This window comes from Oncorhynchus masou, chromosome 13, assembly GCF_036934945.1.
Source record: "Oncorhynchus masou masou isolate Uvic2021 chromosome 13, UVic_Omas_1.1, whole genome shotgun sequence".
NCBI classification, from domain to species: domain Eukaryota; kingdom Metazoa; phylum Chordata; class Actinopteri; order Salmoniformes; family Salmonidae; genus Oncorhynchus; species Oncorhynchus masou.
Window position 1 is genome coordinate 48,820,217 of NC_088224.1, and position 20,847 is coordinate 48,841,063.

At 41.7% G+C, this 20,847-nt stretch overlaps 2 protein-coding genes and 1 long non-coding RNA gene across 6 annotated transcripts in view; 1 reads left to right on the plus strand and 2 right to left on the minus strand.

The window, feature by feature from the left end:
• Window positions 1–279: 279 nt before the first annotated feature.
• n4bp2l2 (NEDD4 binding protein 2-like 2) lies at window positions 280–7,271 on the minus strand. Its single transcript, XM_064984133.1, has 5 exons — window positions 6,250–7,271; window positions 5,882–6,006; window positions 5,462–5,550; window positions 5,268–5,344; window positions 280–2,452 (listed from the first exon to the last, which is right to left on the minus strand). The coding sequence occupies exons 1-5, from the start codon at window positions 7,269–7,271 to the stop codon at window positions 2,284–2,286; spliced, it is 1,482 nt and encodes a 493-aa protein (XP_064840205.1). The 3' UTR covers window positions 280–2,283.
• On the plus strand, window positions 7,230–16,426 carry LOC135552475 (uncharacterized). The gene is made up of 2 exons (XR_010457453.1): window positions 7,230–7,314; window positions 14,671–16,426. It is a non-coding gene; the product is annotated as an uncharacterized LOC135552475 (long non-coding RNA).
• LOC135552472 (protein furry homolog) overlaps window positions 7,938–20,847 on the minus strand; it is a 250,025-nt gene continuing 237,115 nt past the window's right edge. For 3 of the 4 annotated variants that reach the window (XM_064984129.1, XM_064984130.1, XM_064984131.1), the window contains exon 63: window positions 15,371–20,456. In XM_064984129.1, the coding sequence (XP_064840201.1) occupies window positions 20,198–20,456 (259 nt within the window). In that variant the 3' untranslated portion in view covers window positions 15,371–20,197. Of the gene's footprint in view, window positions 8,631–15,370; window positions 20,457–20,847 lie in introns of those variants that run through there. The other variant, XM_064984132.1, reaches the window with a different exon arrangement.

The window sequence follows — 20,847 nt, forward strand, 5'->3', positions numbered from 1 at the left end:
GGGAATGTGATGAAAGAAATAAAAGCTGAAATAAATCATTCTCTCTACTATTATTCTGACATTTCACATTCTTAAAATAAAGTGGTGATTCTGACTGACCTAAGACAGGGAATTTGTACTAGGATTAAATGTCAGGTATTGTGAAAAACTGAGTTTAAACGTATTTGGCTTAAGTGTTTGTAAACTTCTGACTTCAACTTAATATTACATATGAAAAGGCTACCCCCCCCCCCCCCCCACCCACACACAACATGCAGGATAGACTTGAAGAACACAACACCCATTTAACAATTTTTAATGACGAAAATGTACAAGTAAAAAATCTAATCAAACTATTGGTCTCATACACATATTTAGCAGATGCTATTGCAGGTGTAGCGAAATGCTTGGGTTCCTAGCTCCAACAGTGCAGTAGTATCTAAAAATTCACACATGTCTAAAAGTAAAATAATGGAATTAAGAAATGTATACACTACCAGTCAAACGTTTGGACACCTACTCATTCAAGGGTTTTTATTTTTTTACTATTTTCTACATTGTAGAATAATAGTGAAGACAAAACTATGAAATGACACATATGGGATCATGTAGTAACCAAAAAAGTGTTAATCAAAATATATTTTATATTTGAGAAGCCACCCTTTGCCTTGGTGACCAGCTTCATGAGGTAGTCACCTGGAATGCATTTCACCTGGAATGCCTTGTTAAACATTAACTTGTGGAATTTCTTTCCTTCTTAATGCGTTTGAGCCAATCACTTATGTTGTGACAAGGTATAGGTGGTATACAGAAGATAGCCCTATCTGGTAAAAGACCAAGTCCATATATTGGCAAGAACAGCTCAAATAAGCAAAGAGAAATGACAGTCCATCATTCATTTAAGTCATGAAGGTCAGTCAATACAGAACATTTCAAGAACTTTGAAAGTTTCTTCAAGTGCAGTCGCAAAAACCATCAAGTGCCGTGATGAAGCTGGCTCTCATGAGGACCGACACAGGAAAGCAAGACCCAGAGTTACCTCTGCTGCAGAGGATAAGTTCATTAGAGTTACCAGGCTCAGAAATTGCAGCTCAGAGTTCAAGTAACAGACATCTCAACATCAACTGTTCTGAGGAGACTGCGTGAATCAAGCCTTCATGGTCAAATTGCTGCAAAGAAACCACTACTAAAGGACACCAATAAGAAAAAGAGAATTGCTAGAGCCAAGAAATATGAGCAATGGACATTAAACCAGTGGAAATCTGTCCTTTGGTCTGATGATTCCAAATTTTAGATTTTTGGTTCCAACCGCCATGTCTTTGTGAAACGCTGAGTAGGTGAACGGATGATCTCTTCATTTGTGGTTCCCACCGTGAAGTACGGAGGAGGTGGTGTGATGGTGCTTTTCGGGTGACACTGTATGTGATTTATGTAGAATTCAAGTCACACTTAACCAGCATGGCTACCACAGCATTCTGCAACGATACGCCGTCCCATCTGGTTTGCGCTTCGTGGGACCATCATATGTTTTTCAACAGGACAATGATCCAACAAACCTCCAGGCTGTGTAAGGGCTATTTGACCAAGAAGGAGAGTGATGGAGTGCTGCATCAGATGACCTGGCCTCCACAATCACACTGACCTCAACCCAATTGAGATGGTTTGGGATGAGTTGGACCTCAGAGTGAAGGAAAAGCAGCCAACAAGTGCTCAGCATATGTGGAAACTCATTCAAGACTGTTGGAAAAGCATTCCAGGTGAAGCTGGTTGAGAGAATGCCAAGAGTGTGCAAAGCTGCCACCAAGGCAAAGAATGGCTACTTTGAAGAAATAGAAAATACATTTTGATTTGTTTAACCCTTTTTTGGTTACTACATGATTCCATGTGTTATTTCATAGTTTTGATGTCACTACTAATTCTACAATGGAGAAATAAAAACCCTGTAATTTATACAGTTGAAATACATAGAAAAAAAGTGACTTCAGTGCCACTGCAAATGTTATTTTCACAAAAATAGGTTTAAATTCTGCCAGTATAAATCAAATACAGTAACAATCCTGTAAAATGCTGGTAGTATCATTTAAAAAAAGACATTTGTAATACAGCTCTGTCTCTGATCATTGACTGTGGTTGGTTGATAGTCATCAGGGTTGTATTTACTAGGGGGGGAAAGCAGAAATGGGGAGGGACTACTTAAACTTGCGATAAGAAAGAATTGCTCTTGTTTTCCTTCGCATAGCGTTTTGCGAAAGTGAAGAACATTTTGCTATGGTGTACACTAATGAATACATCAGGACATCGAGACTAGTGGAAGTCTGAGTGGTTGGCCCTGCTGTGTCTCTGCTGCTGTGAGGGATGTCTTGTGGGTCTAACGGGCTCCTGGGAGTTCATCACAATATCCAAGGACATGGGCAGCTCAAACCGCTCCAGCATCTGCCCAATCTTCTCCCTTGACACACTGTGCTTGTTTCTCCTGGAGGGGGGAAGGACAGGTGTATTGGGGAGGTTTCTTCTGCTCTACATACGATTTGTTTTATAAATAAGCTATAAAGTATGTCTTCATGCAAAACATATAAAAAACAGGCATTCAATTATAGGGTGTTAACCTATACAATGAGTCTCATTTAAGGTTTGTAAAAACCAGTCGTCTCTATCATGTAAAATGTAAAAACCAGTCTCTATGTAAAAACCAGTCTCTATCACCCCTCAGATACTAGTCTTACCTCTGATGTATCAACGCTCTAGGATAGCAATGTTCCAAGTTTAACCCAGAATCCAACAGCCTTATACTAAAGTGGATTAAATAGTAATACATTTCAAAAAACCTGTTTTCAAATTGTTATTACGGGGTACTGTGTGTAGATTGATGAGGGCATTTTATTTAATCCATTTTAGAATAAAGCTGTAACCTAACAATTTTGATAAATTCAATGGGTCTAAATACTTTTGAATGCACGGTTTCTATACACACAGTATACTCATTTACAAAGCTAACAGACTAAATTTCAACATCTACCCTCCTCGAAAGTGATCTTTTCCGGTTGTCATGGTGTATTTCTGAGTCTTTCCCTTTAAAGGACCCCTCCAGAGGAAGTTATCGCTCCTATTTCAATCTATCTAGTCCTAGAGCGGAAATGTTCGTTAACGTTCCACGTCCGAAGAATGATGCAGGCTATTATGTATTGTAATGTCTATTCATTACAATACATAATCATAAATTGGGGGTGGGAAGGAATGTTGTGGTGATTTCCACAGGGAGTGGATCAATATCAACAAATAGGGCACAGACAGGTGTCAGTGTAGCTAGCTAAGGTGCATCCTTTAGTAGGTAGGCTGCTGCTAGGCTTCAGTACAGCAAAGCCAAGTCAGACCGTGCTCGTGGTTCTCAGTGAAATGATAGGAAACTACGACTTTGCCCATGATGCACACCGCAAATGACATGTAACATCCTGGGCATCGGATACGAAACACCAATACAAATGTAACAGCACAACATAAATAAGGGACTTGTTTTTCTTCCGTGGGTGCCATATCGTTTAAGTGATAATGCCCGAGAAACCGCTTGGAGGATATTTTGTCACAGTTGCTTGGAGGATATATTGGCAAACCGTGCCAATATATCCTCCAAACACGGGCTTCAAGTGCATTATGACTTTTATACAATGGGTTACCAACATATTCAAATAATGATTGACATATTTTCTTTAAACACGTTGATGCATTTATTCATACTATTTAATCCTTCCACAAGATATAGTCCCGATACAAATATAGGGTTGCTATCCAAGCCGGCTGGTCGTTCGTTCTATTGGTTCGGGTTGAGAGAGACACGACTCAGTCGTTCAGTCTTTTGGTTCTGTGACTATGGACGCGACCCAGTCGTTTGTTCTAAATGTTCCATTGCCATACTGGCTGGCAACGTTCTTATTCTTTGCTTGCTAGTTAGCCAACTACAGCTAACTTAGTCACGTCAAACAATGCAGCCAGAATAACAGAAGCTGCATTTGTTTGTTTAAGCTGTTTTCTAGTGATTTTTTGTTGTGTGTTGCTCTCTCGTCAGAACACTGTTGTTTAAAGGAGCTATAGCCAACAACACAGTTAACACAATAATTTCAAACTGAAGCTGCAAAGACTGCAAACTAGCTGCACTTCTTTTTGTTGAACCTTTTTTCAATTTACATTTCTTTGTATATATCCAGAAAAATGAAGCCAGCTGATTCATGATTTCAACTTGCTGAGAAACACTGCCTGCATATTTTGTCCGGACTCCTACACGTTCATTACTATGGGACAGCTGGAGATCGAATTTGAATATTGAAACAATGATGCAAATGTCGGAGAGACAGACAAAGGTTGACACAAATTTCCTGTTGAAAACTAAATGTTAGTCTTCAAAAATGTGAGATAATGTCAAGATGCTTTTTATAGTAGAGATCAAGTTTATAACTTGCCTGGCTGGGCTGATGAGACAGTGGATTGCACAGTCAGATGGAACAGAGTAAATAGGCATTTTAATGTCATAGATTTAGCCTGTTGTAATTTGTGGAATAGACACCAGCTGGAATGCGCTTTTAACAAATCAGTATTAGACCCACCTATAATTTTCATAGGAAGACACGGCATTGACATGGATTACCACAAATGTCCCACTTCAGATTTCCCACGTTAAGGCCAAATATATCATACTTTGACAAAAAATGACCCTTTGACATAATCTTTTACCTCAAAAAAGTGGATTTCTGCTGGTGTGGCCGTTTAAATCGCCATAACAGCCCCTCTCAACATAGATTGATCGTGGTTAAACTGACAAGGGTGTAAAATAGATTTGGATTGGTTCAATGCGTGGAAACACCTCCAAATGCCGAAAATGGAAGAGATACAACTAAGAACATCACAGTCTAAACTATAAACGGTCACAACAAACTAATGTTCTTATTTCATCAACACTGTTAGTACAAGCATAGTAAGATTCTAATACTGTAGAGAACAATCTAATCATTGTATTTGATTTGATGACATGAGGCAAAGAAAACTATGTTTTGACATGAAGTTAGTAGCACCCTCTTGAATTGACCTGTTTTCCCCTGCATTCTAGAGCAGCGAGTGAACGCCCTACGATGTACCGTATATAATTTGAATAATGTATATTCTCTAAATACATAGCACCCAATTTGTAAGTCGCTCTGGATAAGAGCTAGCTCGTCTGCTAAATGACTTAAATGTAAATGTAAATGTAATCTTACATGAAGATAGTATATTTTACTGCAGACAATTATGGACAGACTTACTTCTCTAACTCGACAGGATCAAATTTCCAGCTGGTGTGAGGCTCATGAAAGTTGATACTGTATCCTCTCTCCAAGGCCTGCATGATGAGAAATAAGTATTCATCATATTCATTCAAATGTACATCAAATGGGTAGATTTATGATAACTGAAAAATACTGTCTGCAAAAAAGACAATACAACAGGATAAACATACCAGTTTAACATATGGCTTCATTTCCCAAGCTTGCATATTTGTGTTATCAATAATGACAGGAGAACAGCATTTACACATGGCTTCTTGGGCTGAAAGAATACAAAGCATTAGGCAAATTCATTTATACACTCCTTTTTTACATGTTTATAAAAAAACAAGATAATAAATTAAACATATCCAATAAAACAATATATAATATTAATAGCAATGATGGTGGCCTGGCTGTATCGGCATAGGTTTGATTCAGAGCTACTGCCCTTAGAGAATGACAGTGGGAAAGAGATTTGTCTATGTGTTCAATAAAATCAGAATATACCTTAAAAATATATTTCAAAACAATAGCAACGATGGACCTCATTTATTACTACTTTATCAAAAGAAAATCAAGCGCATTTTTAAAGACACTGCTATAGAGCCAACCTCGGTTCTGGTTCCAGTGGTGTGCGGCCCCCAGCAGACTGGGATCGTAGAGGTAGCCTTCTTCCTGGGAGAAGTAGTCATCTGTACTCAGAACCTTCCCACTGGAGCCTGTCGACAGCAGTTCCCTGGAGAAACACACATGCAATGGCTCAAAACAAATGCTTTTAAAATAGAGGTAAATTCATTCAAACATAAGTAAACAGTTAACGTGTGACTTATTGGTTGAAATTGTGCGATTGTAATCTTGATGCTTGAAAAAGACACATTTACAACTGTTTTATTACTGATTCATAAAATGTCTATATACTTGTTCTAAACCTATTATAGTTTGTTAGTTACCCAACAATGTTTCCCTGATAAAAACATACCTGGCCAGTGTTGATTTCCCAGATCCCGGGGCTCCCCTCATCAGAATGAGAACCAGAGAAGGATCATAGTCATATGTTTTATCTTCTGGTGGTTGGTGCTGATCCTCTGGCAGAGGTGGCTCAGGTGCTCTGTCAAACCTCTGCTGCCATTCAGAAGAACCTTGCTGGTTATAAGGCTGGTCAATACCCTGCTGATCATACTTGTCATCTCTCCAACCGTAGCCCCCTCTCTCTCTGTTGTTAGAGTGCTGTGGGGGAAAGGCATGGCCATCCAAGTCTGGAGAGTTCCTGTACCCATCAGGGACAGGGAACCTGTGAAAAGGTGGGACCTGCTGGGAGCCCTCTCGTTGGGGGTGATACCGGTGGTCTGTGGGAGGTAGTGGCGGGAGGCAGGGGATTGGAGGTGGTGGCAGGAAGCGGTGGGGAGGTCTGTGGAACCTGTAGTATGGCTGACTGTGGAAAGGTGGGGGAGGTTGCCAGTGATTATGATCTGAGTAGGGACCATAGCTGGGCCCCTTAGGTATCGGTCTCCTGGGCTGGTATGGCTCATTGTCATACCAGTGTGGGCAAGGCACATGATTAGGTTGCTTATGGCCATGGCTTGCGTTTGACACTTCTCTTGCAGGTGGTGGGTTATGAGCCGTGAGTAATTCAACTGAGCCTTCATTTTTGGCCGTGCTACTGTCAACGCTGTCTTTTGGATCAATCTCCTCAAGCTCTTTGTAGAACTCACTCAGTGTCTCTTCAATGTTAGGTTTGGAAAGTTTCCTTACTTTTGGGGGTTTGGGAGCTCTCTGGACTGCCTTAGGAGGACAGCATACAGGTCCAATGAAGGCAGTGCTGCTGGTACCCAGCTTTTTTATAACTGGCTCTCGGCCTCTTACGCCAGGACCTCCATTAATTCTCACTGGCAGCACTCTGTCTGTTGCAGAGGCTCCATTTGTCTCCGCTTTTGAACACTCCAGCAGTTCTCCATTTCTTCCAGTGTGAGAAGTTAACGAGTTGGCATTTCCATGAGACATCGAGATGGTGGGGCGAAATCCTTTGAATCAACATGCTATGAAGGTAACAAGACCTCAATGACAAATCAAAAATCCCTCTACTGCACATCATAGTTCATGGGTTTAATTAGCAATACTTAGCTAGCAAATTAGCTTGGTAGTGAAGCTGAATCAGTGGCAAAAGGTTTGATGCTTTTTAAAGAAAGCTAAGTTAACTAATCAAAACAACGCTAAATATCTAGCTAGCCAGCCAACATTAGCAAACTTATTTTTTATTGTAAAACCATTCAAATTATACAATCTAGATCAAACTAAGACTATACAACGGAGTGTAGCTAACGTACAACAGTTACAAACATTAGCAAGTTAGCCAATGTCAAAACAAGCCTTGCAAAGTTATTGCTTGGCAAGATTTTGATAACTGATACAATTCTGGCTGTTGCCTATGTGTATTTTGCGAGTTAATTAGCTACTTACCATAAAGTGATCAACTTGAAGCATTACATGTTATCATGTTCATAATTGTGAATTAGCTCACTAGCATTTTGTTTACGGAAGTTAACAGGAAGTCCGACTTCTTCTATCTGTGTGAAACACTGGAGGCAGTTTCGCAGCGACACCGCCACCTGCTGTTACAGTGAAAGTGTTTGACCACACCAGTAAAAATTCTGCTTATAAATTACACTAAATATTAATATTGAATAATAAATTAGAACATTTATTGTGAATATGTAGATGTGAGAGACATGAGGTCATAAAAAATGTTGGTATTTTTGGATTTATATTATACAGTTAGCTCTTCTGATGCCATTTAAGAAAACACTGAAGCAGCCTCACTAAAAATGTTCAGGAGTTGGCCAAGACAACCCCTTTTCTGTCCGATGCATTTTGTTGGGCTCCTCTTTTGGCTGTGCTGGGTGGAGATTATAACAGTACATGGCCAAGATCTTCAAACGTTCATAGATGACCAGCCGGGTCAAATAAAAATCAAATCAAATTTATTTATATAGCCCTTCGTACATCAGCTGATATCTCAAAGTACTGTACAGAAACCCAGCCTAAAACCCCAAACAGCAAGCAATGCAGGTGTAGAAGCACGGTGGCTAGGAAAAACTCACTAGAAAGGCCAAAACCTAGGAAGAAACCTAGAGAGGAACCAGGCTATGTGGGGTGGCCAGTCCTCTTCTGGCTGTGCTGGGTGGAGATTATAACAGAACATGACCAAGATGTTCAAATGTTCATAAATGACCAGCATGGTCAAATAATAATAATCACAGGCAGAACAGTTGAAACTGGAGCAGCAGCACGGCCAGTTGGACTGGGGACAGCAAGGAGTCATCATGTCAGGTAGTCCTGAGGCATGGTCCTAGTGCTCAGGTCCTCAGAGAGAGAGAAAGAAAGAGAGAATTAGAGAGAGCATACTTAAATTCACACAGGACACCGGATAGGACAGGAGAAGTACTCCAGATATAACAAACTGACCCTAGTCATATCGACAGCCTTGCCACTTAGCTGGACTTCATGCCTGAAGTGTGCATCTGTCCTGTCTTGTTCTTGATATGCCATATGTTGTTGGTTATATATGATTATGCATTTGTCCCAGACCTGTGTTCAAATCATATTTATTTAAATAACCTTAATACATTTCGAAGTAAGTATTTAGACAAAGCTCCTTTGAAAATACATGTAGTTGAATATTGTAATGTATTTGAAAAAAAACTTGTGGAATGTATTGGCATGTACTTTATAAAAAAATGAAAATACTCAAATACACAGAAAACTGTATTTAAAATACAATTACTTAAAGGCTCAGTGCAGTCAAAAATGTGATTTGCCTGTGTTTTACATATATTTCCACGCTATGGGGTTGGAATAATACTGTGAAAATGATGGTGATGCCTTTTTAGATTAACGGTTTGAAAAAAAACGCCTGAGGTTTTTTGCCTGGTTTGGTAGAATGGAGTTTTGGCTGGCCTGCTGACATCACCAGGCAGTAAATGAGTTAATAGACCAATAATAAAGATAATTCATAACCTCTGCCAATAACAACTAGTTGTTTTCCCCTGCCCACTGAGACTAATCCCAGACAGTCTTGGAAGAATTCTTTGCTAAGAAATCATTTTTGTTCCTTTTTGACCATTTTAATTGGAAAACGATCACAGTAAGGTGCTTAATTGTTACCAGGAAATTATTTTCTATAAAAAAGGCTGCATTGGATCTTTAAATATGCATGAATTTGAACCCAGGTCTGATTTGTCCTATTATATTTTCTCCGTATGTTACTTTTTAAGCCCAGCTATAAATTGACGCTTGGGGGATAAAATTGATTGAATTGAAAAACCAAGTTCAGAACTGAACAGAACCACCCAGTTCAGAACTGAAAAACTCTTTACAGACTGAACCGGGTCATGTCTAGGGCAGTCATGAAATTGTGTCAAGTAAATAATTGATGGTCTCATGGTAATTGACCGGTAATTAAACACATTAAGCATCTCCTGGCTTCCATGCATAGTCACATGAAAGGCATGAACTATGGATAGTTTTTGGAACAGGCTGTACACAATTCATCAGTCTCTCATTTACAATTTGACAAGCACTTGATAATACCTCAAATTTTCCGGCAGCAAATATATAATTCACAAGTGATATTATTTTTGTGCACTCTGGAAAACAACATATAATTAGTTTGACATGTATTCATTAATCATTTAATAAAGGTTTTTCTGCAAAATAATGAAAGCATACTGTTGTTCAGATAGAGCATGACGAGGTCACATAAGTCAATTCATTGCTCCCTTTGCCTTTATACAGCTCTTTGACATACTGTCAACTCCCTCTGTAGCTAAAATATATAATAACCATTAGAAGTATGAGTCGGAGTTATCATACCCAGCCTCAGGGATTTCTAGCTCTGGAAATTCCTTTGCTCTGTACAGAGTTATGTAAATCAGCTCTTTGCACCTTACTTGTGGAATAATCTCCAAGCTTCTCTAAACGTTGATGTTTTGGTGCCTCTAGGTTAATTCTGACTGCTGACTGTGGCCTGTTACAACTTACTTACAAAACCTTTAAAGGAATCCATTAAACTATTCTGTCATGGATGTATGTAAACTTATTTAACACATATTCCTTGCTACAAAAGACTACTATTGTACATTGAATAGCCTTTTCATCACTGTTACACCTCCTTGAGGTGGCGCCGACAGAGATGGTCGCCTTGCTTCGAGTCCTTAGGAAACTATGCAGTATTTTTTTTTAATGTATTATTATTGTTATTACATTGTTAGCCCAGAAAATTTTAAGTGTTGTTACATACAGCTGGGAAGAACTATTGGATAAAAGAGCAAAATCAGCTTACCAACATTACGACCAGGAATAAGACTTTCCCGAAATGGATCCATTATTCGGACCACCACCCAGGACAGTGGATCTCATCCCATAAACCGACCCAAAACAACATCGCCTCAGAAGAGGCAGACGGAGCGGCCTCCTAGTCAGGCTCCGTAGAAGTGCACACCGCCCATTGCTTCTGAGTATACTACTCACCAATGTCTTGTCTCTTGACAACAAGATAGACAAATTCGAACAAGCGTTGCCTTCCAGAGTGACATCAGAGATTGTAACAGTCTCTGTTTCACGGAAACATGGCTCTCTAGGGATAGGTTGTTGGAGTAGTTTCAGCCACTGGGCTTCTTCATGCGTCGCACCGACAGAGATAAACACCTCTCTGGGAAGAAGAAGTGCAGGGGTGTAAGTTTCACGAATAACGACTCAAGGTGTAATCATAATAACATACAGGAACTCAAGTCCTTCTGCTCACCCGACCAAGAATTCCTTACAATCAAATTCCGGCCATATTATCTCCCAAGAGAATTCTCATAATTTATCGTCACAGCTGTGTATATACCCCCTCAAGCAGACACCACGATGGCCCTCAAGGAACTTCACTGGACTCTATGTAAACTGGAAACCATATATCCCGAGGCTGCATTTATTGTAGCTGGGGATTTTAACACATTTGAGAACAAGGCTACCTAAATTCTATCAGCATATTGATTGCAGCACTCGCGTTGGCAATACACTCGATCACTGCTACTCTAACTTAAGCGATGCATACAAAGCCCCCCCTCGGCAAATCCGACCACGACTCCATCATGCTCCTCCCGTTTTATAGGCAGAAACTCAAACAGGATGTACCTGTGACTAGAAGCATTCAACGCTAGTCTGGCCAATCGTAATACACCCTTCAAGATTGTTTTGATCTCACGGACTGGGAAATGTTCCGGGCAGCCTCAGGGAATAACATCAATCTGTACGCTGACTCAATGAGTGAGTTTATAAGGAAGTGCATTGGTGATGCTGTACCCACTGTGACTATTAAAACCTGCCCTAACCAGAAACCATGGATGGATGCTGGTATTCGCGCAAAACAGAAAGCGCGAACCACCGCATGGAAAGAGGACTGGGAATATGGCCAAATATTAACAGTGTAGTTATTCACTCCACAAGGCAATCAAACAAGCGAAATGTCAGTATAGGGACAAAGTAGAGTCGCAATTCAACGGCTCAGACACGAGACGTATGAAGAAGGGTGCACAGGCAATCATGGACTATAAAAAGAAAAACATCCAAGTCACAGACACCTCGCTTCTAGACAAACTAAACACCTTCTTTACCCGCTTTGAGGACAATACAGTGCCACCATAGTGGCCTGATAACAAGGACTGTGGCCTCCTTCTCCATGGCCAACGTGAGTAAGACATTTAAATGTGTTAACCTTCACAAGGCTGCTGGCTCAGACAGCATCCCTATCCACGTCCTCAGAGCATGCACAGATCAGCTGGCTGGTGTGTTTACGGACATATTCAATCGCTCCCTATCCCAGTCTGCTGTCCCCACATGCTTCAAGATGGCCACCATTGTTCCTGTACCCAAGAAGGCAAAGATAACTGAAATAAATTACTACCGCCCCGTAGCACTCACTTCTGTCATCATGAAGTGCTTTGAGAGAATAGTCAAGGATCATTTCACCTTCACCTTACCTGCCACCCTAGACCCATTTCAGTTTGCATACCACCCCAACAGGTCCACAAACGATGCAATCGCCATCACACTGCAAACTTCCCTATCCCATCTGGACAAGAGGAATACCTATGTAAGAATGCTGTTCATTGACTACAGCTCAGCATTCCACACCTTTGTACCCTCCAAGCTCATTATTAAGCTGGAGGCCCTGGGTCTCAAACCCACCCTATGCAACTGGGTCCTGGACTTTCTGACGGGCCACCCCCAGGTGTTGAAGGTAGGAAGCAACATCTCCACTTCGCTGACCCTCAACATTAGGGCCCCACAAGGGTGCATGCTCAGCCCCCTCCTGTATCCCCTGTTCACCCATGACTGCGTGGCCATGCACACCTCCAACTCAATCATCAAGTTTGCAGACGACACAACAGTAGTGGGCTTGATTACTAACAACAACGAGGCAGCCTACAGGGAGGATGTGAGGGCGCTCTGAGTGTGGTGTCAGGAAAACAACCTCTCACTCAACGTCAAAAAAACAAAGGAGATGATCTTGGACTTCAGGAAACAGCAGAGGGAGCAACCTATCCACATAGATGGGACAGTAGTGGAGAGGGTAGTAAGTTTTAAGTTCCTCGGCGTACACATTTTAAGTTCCTCATTCCACCCACACAGTGTGGTGAAGAAGGAGCAGCAGCGCCTCTTCAACCTCAGGAGGCTGAAGAAATTTGGCTCGTCACCCAAAACCTTGACAAACTTTTACAGATGCACAATCAAGAGCATCCTGTCGGGCTGTATCAAAGCCTGGTACGGCAATTGTTCCGCCCTCAAACGCAAAGCTCTCCAGAGGGTGGTGCGATCTGCACAACACATCACCGGGTGCAAACTACCTGTCCTCCATGATATCTACAGCACCCAATGTTACAGGAAGGCCAAAAAGATCATCAAGGACAACAACCACCCAAGCCACTGCCTGTTCACACCGCTATCATCCAGAAGTTGAGGTCAGTACAGGCAGGTGCATCAAAGCTGGGACCGAGAGACTGAAAAACAGCTTCTATCTCAAGGCCATCAGACTGCTCAACAGCAATCACTAACTCAGAGGCTGCTGCCTACATTGAAACCCAATCACTGGCCACTTTAATAAATTAATCACTAGTCACTTTAAACAAATCCACTTTAAATAATGTCACATTAATAATGTTTACATATCTTACATTACTCATATCATATGAACAGTATATACTGTATTTTATACCATCTATTGCACCTTGCCTATGCCACTCAGCCATCGCTCATCCATATATTTATATGTATATATTTGCATTCACTCCTTTAGATTTGTGTGTATTAGGTAGTTGTTGGGGAATTGTTAGATTACTTGTTAGATATTACTGCACTGTCGGAACTAGAAGCACAAGCATTTCTCTACACTTGCATTAACATCTGCTAACCATGTGGATGTGACCAATAACATTTGATTGAATTTGATTTGATGGTTCTCTATGTCTTGACATGTTTATAATCCACATGGTGTTATTAGTGGTTTCCATAAAGTTATTACCCCCCTAAACCTGAATCTGAAATGACCTTTGTGATCTTTCTTACCACCTTCTTACAAATAGAAAATGAAAAATGGATCGGTGATGTCTAGAAGACCGGTGACGTTGACTGCCGAACACCGCCCGAACAAGGAGAGTACCCCCCCGGCCTCGGGGACGTCAGGCGCAGGGCGATCCGGACGGAGACGGTGGAACTCCCGCAGCCTTGAAGCGTCCAACACGTCCCCCACCAAAACCCAGCATCTCTCCTCTGGACCATACCCCTCCCAGCCCACTCCCTTGGCTGAGAAGCAACCACACACATGAATGGGCTCAGGATGCCACAGGACTGATGGTATCGCTCACCTTGTCTTCTACGGACAAGATTTTTTCCAGATGCACCAAACAATTGGAAAGGGGATTCAGAGAAAATGACTTTACCCCAGTCCTCAGCAGTCCAATCCCTGTACATTTTGCAGAATATCAGTCTGTCCCTGATGTTTTTCCTGGAGAGAAGTGGCTTCTTTGCTGCCCTTCTTGACATCCGGCCATCCTCCAAAAGTCTTTGCCTCACTGTGCATGCAGATGCACTCACACCTGCCTGCTGCCATTCCTGAGAAAGCTCTATACTGGTGGTGCCCCGATCCCTCAGCTGAATCAACTTTAAGAGACGGTACTGGCACTTGCTGGACTTTCTTGGACCGCCTGAAGCCTTCTTCACAACAATTGAACCGCTTTCCTTGAAGTTCTTGATGATCTGATAAATGGTTGATTTAGGTGCAATCTTACTGGCAGCAATATCTTTGCCCGTGAAGCCCTTTTTGTGCAAAGCAATGATGACGGTATGTGTTTCCTTGCAGGTAACCATGATTGACAGAGGAAGAACAATGATTCCAAGCACCACCCTCCTTTTGAAGCTTCCAGTCTGTTATTCGAACTCAATCAGCATGACAGAGTGATCTCCAGCCTTGTCCTCGTCAACACTCGCACCTGTGTTAACGAGAGAATCACTGACATGTCAGCTGGTCCTTTTGTGGCAGGGCTGAAATGCAGTGGAAATGTCTTATTGGGATTTAGTTCATTTGCATGTTAAAGAGGGATTTTGCAATTAATTGCAATTCATCTGATCACTCTTCATAACATTCTGGAGTGTATGCAAAATACCATTATATAAACTGAGGCAGCATACTTTGTGAAAATTAATATTTGTGTCATCTCAAAACTTTTGGCCACGACTGTACGAGTTACCACACACGTTCACAGGGATGGCTATATCTGGAAATTCCTTTGGTCTCAGAGCTTTTAGTTTTCTTGCACCTTATTTGTGGAACAATCCTCAAAATGTTCTTACATTTCATATTTTGGTGCCTCTAGGACAATTCAGAAAGCTGATTAAGGACCTTTTTACTGACGAATGTGTTTTTTAATGACCCTGTTTTTCTTTGCATTTTGCAAATGCTTCGATTTTGTATTTATATTTCGATGTGTGCATTTTCTGATATTTATGTAATTCAGGGCTCATCTGTAAAAGAGACCTTGGTCTCAGTAAGACTGTTAAAATAAAATAAAGTATATTTTTTATTGTTACAGAAGTGTACAGAACACAAGTACAGTATACATCACAAAAGCAGTAGTATTTACAGGTGAAACAGTCCCTACAGGAGCTTTACAAATATTCAGTTACATGCATAGTCCAACATTAAATTTAAAACATGAAAATACAATCTTACAAGCACGAGCAAAGCTCCACTTGCACTATGTACAGTACAAATGCAACGGAGTTAAAATAGTTTCTCATATCCATAAATATTTCTATTACACTTTATAGTACATAAAATGTGCATGCTTGGCAGTTTTAACAGACAAAATAAATGTTCTTATTCTCTTTCTATAAAAACTAGTCAGTTCAAAGCATATTCATTTCATGTAAATATAATTCTCATTTAAGCAAAATAGCTATAGCATAGAAAGGTAACATTTGTAAATATTTTAAGTAATAGCTAGCCCAATGCGGTATCTAGGTCCTCGAGACAGTAGATCTGCAGCATATCAGAGTAGTTGAGCATGTATCTACACTGCCTTGCGGAAATTATTCAGACACCTTGACTTTTTCCACATCTGTGTTACGTTACAGCATTATACTAAATGTATGAAAAAAAATCCTCAGCAATCTACAGACAATACCCCATAATGACAAAGTGAAAACAGGTTTTTAGAAATGTTTGCAAATGTATTAAAAATAAAATGTATTAAAAACCTTATAGGTATTCAGACCCTTTGCTATTAGGCTCAAAATTGAGCTCAGGTGCATCCTGTTTTCATTGATCATGAGCTACAAAATCTGGACCCCTACAAATCAGCTGGGCTAGACAATCTGGACCCTCTCTTTCTAAAATTATCTGCCGAAATTGTTGCAACCCCTATTACTAGCCTGTTCAACCTCTCTTTCGTATCGTCTGAGATTCCCAAAGATTGGAAAGCTGCCGCGGTCATCCACCTCTTCAAAGGGGGAGACACTCTAGACCCAAACTGCTACAGACATATACACACACACACACACACACACACACACACACACACACACACACACACACACACACATACATACATATATATCCTACCCTGCATCTCTAAGGTCTTCGAAAGCTAAGTTAACAAACAGATTACTGACCATTTTGAATCACATCGTACCTTCTCCGCTATGCAATCTGGTTTCCGAGCTGGTCATGGGTGCACCTCAGCCACACTCAAGGTCCTTAACGATATCATAACTGCCATCGATAAGAGACATTACTGTACAGCTGTATTCATCGACCTGGCCAAGGCTTTCGACTCTGTCAATCACCACATTCTTATTGGCAGACTCAGCCTTGGTTTCTCAAATGATTGCCTCGCCTGGTTCACCAACTACTTTTCTGATAAAGCTCAGTGTGTCAAATCGGAGGGCCTGTTGTCCAGACCTCTGGCAGTCTCTTATGGGGGTGCCACAGGGTTCAATTCTCGGGCCGACTCTCTCCTCTGTAGACTTCAATGATGTCGCTCTTGCTGCTGGTGATTCTCTGATCCACCTCTACGCAGACGACACCATTCTGTATACTTCTGGCCCTTCATTGGACACTGTGTTAACTAACCTCCAAATGAGCTTCAATACCATACAACTCTCCTTCCGTGGCCTCCAACTGCTCTTAAAACGCAAATAAAACTAAATGCATGCTATTCAACCGATCATTGCCCGCACCTGCCCGCCCGTCCAGCCTCACTACTCTGGACGGCTCTGGATAACTACAAATACCTAGGTGTCTAGCTAGACTGTAAACTCTCCTTACAGTCTTACATTAAGCATCTCCAATCAAAAATTACATCTAGAATTGGCTTCCTATTTCGCAACAAAGCTTTCTTCACTCATGCTGCCAAACATACCCTCGTAAAACTGATCATCCTACCGATTCTTGACTAGGGCGATGTCATCTATAAAATAGCCTCCAACACTCTACTCAGCAAACTGGATGTAGTCTATCACAGTGCCATCCGTTTTGTCACCAAAGCCCCATATACTACCCATCACTGTGACCTGTACGCTCTCGTTGGCTGGCCCTCGCTTCATACTCGTCGCCAAACACACTGGCTACAGGTTATCTACAAGTCTCTGCTAGGTAAAGCCCCGCCCTATCTCAGCTCGCTGGTCACCATAGCAGCACCCACTCGTAGCATGCGCTCCAGCAGGTATATCTCACTGGTCACCCCCAAAGCCAATTCCTCCTTTGGTCGCCTTTCCTTCCAGTTCTCTGCTGCCACTGACCTGAATGAACTGCAAAAATCACTGAAGCTGGAGATTCCCATCTCCCTCACTAGCTTTAAGAACCAGCTGTCAGAGCAGCTCATAGATCACTGCACCTGTTCATAGCCCATCTGTATACAGCCCATCCATCTACCTCATCCCCATACTGTATTTATTTATTTAGCTCCTTTTGCACCACAGTATCTCTACTTGCACATCCATCTTTTGCACATCTACCATTCCAGTGTTATATTGCCATATTGTAATTACTTCGTCACCATGGCCTATTTATTGCCTTAACTCCCTTATTTGACCTAATTTGCACTCACTATATATAGACATTTTTTTATTTTTTTTCTACTGTATTATTGACTATGTTTTATTCATTCCATGTGTAACTCTGTTGTTGTATGTGTCGAACTGCTATGCTTTATCTTGGCCAGGTCGCAGTTGCAAATGAGAACTTGTTCTCAACTAGCTTACCTGGTTAAATAAAGGTTAAATAAAAAAATAAATCATCCTTGAGATGTTTCTACAACTTGGAGTCCACCTGTGGTAAATTCAATTGATTGGACATGATTTGGAAAGTCACACACCAGCCTATATAAGGTCCCACAGTTGACAGTGCATGTCAGAGCAAAAACCAAGCCATGAGGTCAAAGGAATTGTCCATAGAGCTCTGAGACAAGATTGTTTTGAGGCACAGGTCTGGGGAAGGTTACCAAAAAAATGGCTTCTGCATTGAAGGTCCCCAAGAACACAGTGGCCTCCATCATTCTTAAATGGAAGAAGTTGGGAACCACCAAGACTCCTCTTAGAGCTGGCCACCCGGCCAAACTGAATAATCAGGGAGGTGACCAAGAAACTGATGGTCACTCTGACAGAGCTCGAGAGTTCCTCTGCGGAGATGGGAGAACCTTCCAGAAGGACAACCATCTCTGCAGCACTCCACCAATCAGGCCTTTATGGTAGAGTGGCCAGACGGAAGCCACTCCTCAGTAAAAGGCACAGGACAGCCAGCTTGGAGTTTGCACCTAAAGACGTCTTTTTGAAATCTTTGGCCTGAATGCCAAGCAACATGTCTGGCACCTTCTCTACGATGAAGCATGGTGGTGGCAGCATCATGTGGTGGGGATGTTTTTCATCCGCAGGGACTGGGAGATTAGTCAGGATCGAGGGAAAGATGAACGGAGCAAAGACAGAGAGACCCTTGATGACAACCTGCTCAGGAGCGCTTAGGACCTCAGACTGGGGAGTAGGTTCACCTTCCAACAGGACAACGACCTTAAGCACACAGCCAAGACAAAGCAAGAGTGGCTTCGGGACACGTCTCTAAATGTCCTATAGTGGCCCAGCCAGAGCCTGGCCTTGAACCCGATCAAACATCTCTGGAGAGACCTGAAAATAGCTGTGCAGCAACACTCCCCATCCATCCTGACAGAGCTTGAGAGGATCTGCAGAGAAGAATGGGAGAAACTCCCAAAATACAGGTGTGCCAAGCTTGTAGCATCATACCCAAGAAGACCCAAGGTTTTAATTGCTGCCGAAGGTGCTTCAACAAAGTACTGAGTAAAGGGCCTGAATACTTATGTAAATGTGAAATTTCAGGGTTTTAAAAAAATAAGTAATTAGCAAACATTTCTAAAAGCCTGTTTTTGCTTTGACATTATGGGGTATTGTGTGTAGATTGATGAGAGGAAAAAAAATCAATGCAATACATTTTAGAAGGCTGTAACAACAAAATGTGGAAAAAGAGGTCTGAATACAATCCGATAGATATATGCATATACTGTATGTCTGTGCTTTGCAGTGTTAATGGATTGTAGTCTGGTTACAGTCAGTTTCACATAAACACTCAGGCTCTCTATTTCAAAATATTCAGCATAATTTTGCCTGCAATCCATAATATTCAAGTAGCGAAAAGCACTAAAATAAAATACACATTTTTTCATGATACAGTAGTCTTCACAGAAGTCTTTCACTTCTGTGAAGCATTGCACATTTTCCCTTAAAAATGTAAAATAATTGATACTCAGCAGAAGAAAAAGTTAATTGTAACTTTGGTATGTCTTCTGTTAGACGTGAAAGCCATTGAACTCAGTAGCAAGTGGCCGCTGTGTGATGTTATCCAGAAATATTAGTGCAATAAAAGCTCATGTTTGTTTCTAAGAGCAAAGTTGTGCTTCGTCACTTTCACTCCCACAGTATTGCTGCACATCTGGCGAGCTGAATAGTGGTACATTCTTAGGGCCCCCTGCTCTGAGAAGGGACACAAGGAGAGAGCTTGCTGTGACCACAGTAACCATAGCAGCATACCCAGGGTAGGATTAGGTTGGAGGGCTGGAGCAGCGCACAGGACAGGGGCTGAGGATAGAGGCTGTAGCTGAGATCATGATGGGGGTATAGGGCTGAGGCAGGTCAGTGACCTGCGGCTAGGGCTAGGCCGAATTTCGGGGCTGAGGCAGTGTAGTGAGCTGGGGCAAAGGCTGAGGTTAATGTATATGGCTGGTGTTGGGGCTAGAGCAGGGCAGTGAACTGGTGCTAAGGCTGGGGGCTCAGTTTGGGCTGGGACTGGGGCCTGGAGTCAGGCACAGCATTCCTCCTGAGTGTCAGAGACTGGAGCCAGACACACCGGAGTCTGGGAGAAAGGTCGTAATGGCTCGGTAGCCCTGGGCCCGGCGTATCATGTCCCTGATCTCCCTGTTGAGCTCCATCAGCTTGACGCAGATCTCCGAGAGGTCCTGCTTGGAACCCACCAGTGCAAAGGTGCCCATCTGGCCCAGCGTCTGGTATCTGAAGTAGATGTTCAGCAACGTCTGTGTCTCGTCCTCAGAGCTGCTGCCGAAAATGTCACTGGGCCACACCCTCCTTCAGACAAAATAAACAGTTACCATCATGAACCTGAATTATATGTATCTCAACTATGTAACACTTTCTAATACTTTCCTTAAAAGCTTAATAAATTACTTCTAAACTAACAAGTAAGTATTATTTATAAGCATGATAAGAATTACCATTCCTAATTATGTAACCTCTCTTTCAGATTGTAATGGAAACCCAGCTAAATTCTGGAAAACTGTACAATTCCTGAAGGGTTCTACTTCCTCTCTGCCACAACAAATTAATTCAGACACTGGCCTCATTAAGGAAAACAATACTATCATTGATGCATTTAATAGCCATTTTATTTCAGCGGGTCACCATTTTACCTCTTTAAAATAACTTCGAAGCATATTCACTATGATATTGTGATGGATGC